General features: G+C 39.2%; 1 protein-coding gene across 1 annotated transcript in view; it reads right to left on the bottom strand.

The window, feature by feature from the left end:
* Nucleotides 1-4,650, bottom strand: part of RhoGAP93B (MyTH4 and RhoGAP_KIAA1688 domain-containing protein RhoGAP93B) — an 8,249-nt gene extending 3,599 nt beyond the window's left edge. The window contains exons 1-13 of the mRNA XM_013322752.1: nt 4,566-4,650; nt 4,174-4,283; nt 3,864-3,962; nt 3,444-3,574; nt 2,609-2,764; nt 2,336-2,469; nt 2,044-2,169; nt 1,810-1,968; nt 1,419-1,687; nt 1,106-1,312; nt 683-888; nt 397-589; nt 108-239 (exon numbers count right to left, since the gene is read on the bottom strand). Coding sequence (XP_013178206.1) covers nt 108-239; nt 397-589; nt 683-888; nt 1,106-1,312; nt 1,419-1,687; nt 1,810-1,968; nt 2,044-2,169; nt 2,336-2,469; nt 2,609-2,764; nt 3,444-3,574; nt 3,864-3,962; nt 4,174-4,227 — 1,866 coding nt within the window. The 5' untranslated portion in view covers nt 4,228-4,283; nt 4,566-4,650. The remainder of the gene's footprint in view (nt 1-107; nt 240-396; nt 590-682; nt 889-1,105; nt 1,313-1,418; nt 1,688-1,809; nt 1,969-2,043; nt 2,170-2,335; nt 2,470-2,608; nt 2,765-3,443; nt 3,575-3,863; nt 3,963-4,173; nt 4,284-4,565) is intronic.
* Nucleotides 4,651-7,866: the final 3,216 nt, after the last annotated feature.

Consider the following 7,866-nt stretch of genomic DNA (forward strand, 5'->3'; position numbering starts at 1 on the left):
ATGGTACCACGATTCTATTCTGTGTGCAACTAAAAAAATTGTGATTAGGCTTTGATTTCAAATATTTCATCACGCCACCCACATAACAATGTTAATTTTAAATTTACCCTAGCTTGGTCTATGTCTTCGGTGCTGGGTTTTCTTGGCTGCCGCTTCCCGCCAAAACCGATTCTTTCTAAACGTTTACACGCCACTCCGGCATAGTGCGATACTTGAACGTGGATCGGCCATTTACCAACCTGCAAACAATTCATTGCATTCATCTGTCTTCAACATAGAAAAAATACTACTTGCCTTTCTAAAAGTTTTATTATTCGTAATGATCTACACCAGCAATCGTTTTAGTGAAACAGAAATTATAAGCTTGCATCGAAAGAAAAGATAGTTAAATCTTACTTCCGGGAAGGCATCAGCGAATGCGGGGTCTCTGTGCCTGTTGACGTAGTTGGTGAGTGCGGGCTGGAAGGCGGGTGAGGGCGGCACGAAGGCGAGGCACACCGCCAGCAGCTCCCAGCCGCGAAGCAGCGAGTCCCGTAGCGGGTTCTCCGTCGTCTGCCGGCACAGCTGCACGTACAGCTCATCGCGTAACCTGCACATGTTTGAATCACACAATAATTAAAATCTTTTACATACCTCATAAAATTTCATACATTAAGCATTATTCATAACAAAATGTACTAACTTTTCATTGGTAAATGTGGCATGCAATATATCCTGGGCGACGGAGTTGAGCGTCATGCCGGGGCGCGCCTTGCGGTCTCCCATATAAATCTGCACGAGTCGAAACAGATCGATGGCTGCCTTCTTGTGCGCCTTGTCCCACTCCGCGCCCACCATCGGCGCGCTGATGGACGACGACGTCCATGATAACATGTCTCGGACCGACGCCTAAATAAATAGTCATATGTAATGTTAACGATACATTTAAATGCATACAACTTCAGTGTATATCTATATACGATTTCTATAAGTAATGGTCCTTTGAGTAGGATAAAATTAGATTATCGTTTTGATGTTAATGTCCATTATTAGTGTATGTACAATCATTCGTCTCAGTTCCCTACATTAGCCAAATATATTTACAGCTTTATAATCTAGCACATACCTTTCTCCTGAAAATGCCTTTATTGAAGTTAAGATTGTCTTTGGCGAAGATCTCTATGTCTTGTTCGGCGGGCACGTGCGCATGCGGCAACGGGTGCGACCGTACCGGGCTGTACAGCGCGCCACCCGCAGCGCCCGCCGCGCCCGCGCCGTCCGGTACACTGCCACCGGGACCCTGGGCTGTTGCACCACCGCCCAGCGAAGAAGTCTAAAAAACAATTCAAGATTCCACAAAAACATTTCATAACCGTTCTTAAAATTTATAATTTATATTTTTACGCATTTTGTTCTATTTAACAAAGAATTAAGCTCACCCTATGTATTCCAGGCGAGGGCTGTCGATCTCTATCAAATCCGACAAAGGTATTGTAATAAGCGACCCCGTGGTTCATATACTCTGCATCGGTGCGGTACGCGTGCGGCAGGTACACGCCCGAGCCGTCGTCGTCGTCGGGCGTGCGAGCGCCGCCGTCCGACGACTCGTTGTCGGGCTCGTGGCCGGAAAGCGAGCGCGACCGCGACCCGGATCGCGACGACCCCGACGACCCGTCCGACTCCGACCCACCGGTGTAACGACCGCGACCTGTGAACGAACGTCGATTCTAATAAGTTTCTTATATACAGGTGTATCCAGAAGATAAATGTTGCTTACACGAACAATACGGAACATTAAAGTCTCTGAAGAAAATATCTTGAAGTACTCACTAGATAACTTAGCTTGCTGTATAATGTAATCTTGTAAAGGCAGCAGATGTTGCATGCCACGTAAGTCCCAGTTGCAGTACAACGGGGATCCACCGCCTTCTTCATCTTCGTCTTCGCCGTCCATTTGAGTTTCCTCCAATTCCACAGGTTTTTTGTGCCCTAAAAAGCAAAATAGTGACAAACACAAAATTCCTTACATAAAAATGATAAACGATGTACTAAAAGTAACCTTACGTCGTGACTTGGTCCTATCTCTGGTCGCGGTCACTTTCTCCGTCCTCTCAAAACGTTGATTGTGCTTTTGTACATTTGGTTCTGTTAGCGGCGGCTCGAGATTCACACATTTCAGTTTGTAATTAACTAGAACAATAATATACTAATATGTATTTATTGACATTTCCTCACTTGAACATTGGCATGGTAGTAATGAAATTAAATAAAATACATTAAATGCTAGAATTCATTAGTCTAGTTAACAATAATATATCTATGTCTTTTTGTTTAGATGTGTGTCGTGGGCACTAACCTGCGGCGATGTTGTCCTGCTCGTTGGCGGAGGAGAGGCGCATGAAGTTGTGTTCGTGCGCTCGCTTGCCGCTGCCGCTGGAGGACGTCTTGCTGCCCGCGTACCGCTCCCGCTCGGGCTCCGCCTGCTGACGCCTGCTTCACACACAATAATGACTATACCATACAAAAACATTAAACTGCTATTAATAAAGCATAACCAATAACGTAAGTAAGGACCTCATATAAACAACGACAATTATCACTATCGATGTGTAAACAGAAATATCCAAACCTAGTAAATTCCCTAGGTTGATACCAGTTTGTGGCGGAGTTGTAGCGCAGGTCGAGACTGGTCTGTCGGAAGGGCTTGTCCACGCTGTACACCGCTTGCTTCTCTGGGTACCGCTCCATGCGGTCCAGTTCCGCAAGGCGATCCTTATCTAAGTGCCTGCAAACATATATTTTTAGTACTCGGCCCTACGTTGACACGCCGGGAATGGAGTGCTCTCGTTCCCAATATGCCAACTTAAATACCGTTACTTAAAAATTATATTAGACTGATCCATCTGAAGTTACAACGGCATTTCTGCTTCTTGGATTAATGAATTCAGAAGTCAGTCATAGAATACAACATAAAACAAATAAATAACATAAATAAAACATTTTTAAATAATATTCTGAGCGCCATATTTACTTGGCCAGGGTCATAAAAGCAAACTGCACTCACTCGTAAAATAACAAAAAAGGATGCGCAAATATTGCATAGCAGTATGGTACGTGAGATGAGTTTTGATTCAAACCATATTAGGAATATGGCATGAATAGTTGCAGAATAATAAACATTGTGCATGTAGCGAACTGGTACACAGTTCAATGACATTTATACATTGAAAAAGTACAGTGCATGTCAACTAAATTCCTTGAAAAAGTTCAATGACCTATTTGAAGTTGAAAGTACTAAGCACCCATAAATGCTTGTAGGCTCTTATACACGTTGCTCTCACATACTCGTTGAAATAAAATCTAGTAATATGTTTTTACATATGTTTCAGACAGTGGAAACTCACAACAATGTTCTTTATGCAAATTAGGTACCAGGAGGGCATAAACATTAAGGTATAACAAACCTGTCTGAGAATCGTTCCCGGGCATGTCGCGACAGTTGGTGCGGGCGCTCCAGGCTGTGCATGAGGCGCGTGCCCGCCGCCTCCGTCGCCAGAGATATTGACGACACCAGCGATGGCCGAGCTGCGGTCGGCTGAAATAAACATCACAATGATATGTGGTAAATCAGATATGCAAATGAATGTTTAAAATATTCTCTCTTGGTATTAATTCACAGTTACTAGCTAGATAAATATCATAACTGAAAGTGCTCTCTCCTTTCTCCTCCAATAAAATTTTAGCACCTCAATGAAGTACACTCGCAATTTTAGCAACATTAGCTCATCATTCATCTATTCTACAATAAATACGGTTAAAAATCGACATTACAGTAATGAAAATGAAATTGAACTTCAAGGTTAACTAAAGTGATGAACAGATACCTGCAAGAAAGGTGTAGGTTGTGGTTTTTGCAGAGGGCTGCTAGGACTTTGAGGGGATGCAGAATCACACGAGGAACCTCCAGCAGATTGTTGTTTAAGCTGTTGGTTCAAATTAAAATGTAAAATTAACAACAGGTGCTAAATCTACTATGAATAAAAAAAACATGTAAATTACTTATGAAATTAGAAAGGGTAAAAATTACAAACATTGGCAATACACTTTTAATATTAAACATTTTAACTGAAGCATGCGATTTAAAAATGGTTGTAACGTATTATGATATTAAGTTATAAACAATTCATTGATTACCTTACGTCTAGTCAATGGCGTACTCTCTACGGACTTGAAATACTTTTCATGCATAGAATCGTCAGACGTATCTTTCCTGGGAGATATAAAGCTGCCGCTGCGGTTTAGACCTGCAATTAAAGGATAAAATCACAATATAATAATACTTAGAAAAAATATTTTTTAATGTAATGAATCCTTATCACCAGGAATTTTGTAACTAAAAACATTACGGGTTAATAAATTTAGAAACTATTGTGGCCTATTTAAAATAGACATTTTACTTTTTAATATAAAAAAACTATTAAGATAGATTGGGTTTCTATTGTTAAATTTTATATGTAATGTAAATGGTGTATATAATCTGATTTTGCATGAGTTTATAGGCAATGAAAACATAGAGTAATACTGACCTGAGTGTGGCGACCATTTGTCTGTATCGTGCGGTTGTGCTGCACTGGTCCTCTTCCGGAGCTGCGGCGTGCACACCGGCACACTGCACGCCACCGCACTCAACTCCTATCACAATTGTTAAATTACGTTGGTATAAAATGAATATTTACTTGGCATTATATTGATGTCACGTTATAGTAAAGTAAGTTAAGTAAAACATAGAGAAATTTCTGCTAATGGTAAGCGTATATTGGTCCGCGAATATACCGCACGTACGGTCCGCAACGGATATTGGTATCGCATCGCGTCAAGACAAAGCAAATCCGTGCGTGCAATGGGTCCAGTGTAGGAAAATGAACGGGTAACTTTATCCCTTTACCCCTTATAAATACCGTAGCTACCAATTAACATTTGTAATATATTAATACAAGAAAAGAAAAAAAAATGCTAGTACCGAAATTAAATTCTGCGTCCTACATTGTGAGTCACTGATAAGATCTTTTTATCTTTTTATCCTTTGTATTATACACACTATTAAAAAGATAATTGTACATAATGATATAAAGACGATGTAAGTTATCAGACGCGAGAACAATGCTCTCGGTGATGTAATACTTTATCACAAGTGTTAATGTTCTTTGAGCATAAAAATAAAGATGACATCTAGAAATTAATATCGCAACAGTAAACAGTTCATTTACTAAAGGAAATAAAGAGGTTGCAAAATTGCTATTAACAAACCCTTCTATTTCCCGCAAATTGATCTACATCGAACGTAATTCGTTGTATATCCGTTTATAATTTGTTTCTATTAGGCAATCATAGTATTTGCATATTATTTATGTCAAGAACACTTAAGACAAGAATAAATCGAACATATAACATAAACTAAGGGAAACACAAAACAAAAAACAAAGTTTTAATTCCTAACTTTAGTGTTAATCTACAATTTCTAAATGTTTGAACATAATTTTATGAGACTTTCGATATTGCATCGTTACCATTTCTTAGAAATGTCAATTTATACGATAACAAATAGCTATGCTATGCTAGTACACGACGTCCGTATTATTTATTATGACTTTAATGTGAATACAACACAATATGACCCTTTCAACCTTTCCCTGACACTTACGCATTTAAAGCATAAAATTAGACCAACGAAATTTGGGTCGAGCGATACGTCATTATCGTTTCTACATTGTTTATAACAGGATGTTGCAATAGAACGGTGCATACGATTAGCTGCATCCTCAGAGGTCGCCGCTCAGGAAACACGCAAAAGAGGATGGACAGCCAGGGATCTATTATTATGAAACTTTCGTATTTTTAATTTTTAATTCCTATTAGAAATTATTTATCAATAGTAGAATATTAATTGTCTCTCATTGTTGCGGAATTTTATTGCAGTGTTAATCTACGAAGAAATGACTTTGTTGTTTGGATCCATTCCTAAGATAAATGTGACTGAAATATCCATATTTCATGATTAAGAGAATATTAAAAAAAATCACCTGTTTCCGTCTCTGTTGTGCGCTGCTAATACTGCTGTCAGATGATCGGCCTGAATCAGTGTGACGACAGAGACCTGTCGACCCATCTTCACTCAGTCTACCGCGACGACTTTCTCCACTATTCCTATGTTATGATAAATATTTACACAAATTAAAAACATTCCAAACAACAAATTAAGTAGAATCTTGGTAAGAATTTGTTTTATTTTCAAAAATATTCTTATTGTTCCATTTAAAAAAAATATATATTGGGTGCGCAACTAAGTTCTCGCTTTTTTTTCGATAAAAATATAACTTTAATATTAAAAAATGGTTACAAATGAATCGTGTGAAATGTATTGTGGCCGTTTTTCGCGCAGTGATCGGCTCAATCGCATCAATTGAGTTCGATACCGCTCAAGTTCGTTCGATGGTTTGAAGAACGTTCGGTTGTTCGATGGTTCGAAGACCGTTCGTTTGTTCGATGGTTCGAAGACCGTTCGGTTTCAAGAGCTCATAATAAATAACACCGACCTGGTCCCACCAAATGCACAGCATAACCTTCGCAGCGTGAATATTCGGCCGAGCCGACGACGTAGAAGCATGCCCGAGTAGTCCCCAGGATTTTCTCCTCTTTGGGCTGTAATGAATCCATTTTTCATCACCCGTCACGATGCGATGAAGAAAACCCTTCCGTTTTTGCCGCTGGAGCAGTTGTTCACAGACGAAAAAACGACGCTCAACGTCTCTTGGCTTCAACTCATAAGGAACCCAAGTTCCTTGCTTCTGAATCATCCCCAACGCATGCAATTGCTTTAAAATGGCTTGACGGGTAACTCCTAATTCTGCAGCAAGCTCTTCTTGAGTTTGGCACGAATCCTCATCGAGCAATGCCTCCAATTCAGCGTCTTCGAAGGTTTTGGGTCTTCCTTCACGTGGACGGTCGTCAATATCAAAATCACCGTCTTTGAAGCGACGGAACCAATCACGGCATGTTGTTTCGCTTAGAGCAGCGTTTCCGTACACTTTTTGAAGCTCTCGATGCTGCCGTTTTTTTCGAATGAAAAAAGAAAATCAACACTTCCCGCAAATGACGATTGTTTGGCACGAAATTCGACATTTTTACTTGACCAGAAGTGTATAATGCGAAAATAAAATCACTCATGTGTCGCAACGGTTTGTTTACCATATGTCTAAGCTTGGTTCAAGATGTTTTGGATATGTCAAAATCAACCAGCTCTTACTGCTAGAGCTATCTACTGACAAACAGAACGAACTTAGTTGCACACCTAATAGTTAATAAGACTATAATTCTTACTCAAAATTTATTTGGGCATATTTTCTTGTATACATTATGGCTACATTATAATAGGCAGTAACATACTATGTACTTCTAAATTTGTTATAACTGTATTATGTGAAAGCAGCCAGTTACCTGTGATGATAATGCGACCTCCTTGTCCGGACCGGACTGGTCTGTGTAATTGTAATGTTCTTAGCATTGCTTGGAGATAGCTTGCTCACACTGGCAGTTGTACTGTTGCCATTGCTTGTTATTGGATCCAGCAAGGATGGAACCTTAAACCAAATTATTATGTAACAATTATTATCAACATACATACTATATGAATTAAAGAATACTTTAAATTTTTCTATTCTATTAGCTTTATTGAGAATATTAAACTCACTTATAATAATAATAATAATAATAATAATAAGCCTTTATTCAGATATATTACATTACATTACATTATATTATTTAAAGTTTATGTCAAGTTAGTTAGGTTTATATCCGTTTGTCCCCTGTGGACAAAGGCCTCTTCCAAAC

This window comes from Papilio xuthus, unplaced genomic scaffold (genome assembly GCF_000836235.2).
Source record: "Papilio xuthus unplaced genomic scaffold, Pxut_1.1 DF825928.1, whole genome shotgun sequence".
Taxonomy (NCBI): Eukaryota; Metazoa; Arthropoda; class Insecta; order Lepidoptera; family Papilionidae; genus Papilio; species Papilio xuthus.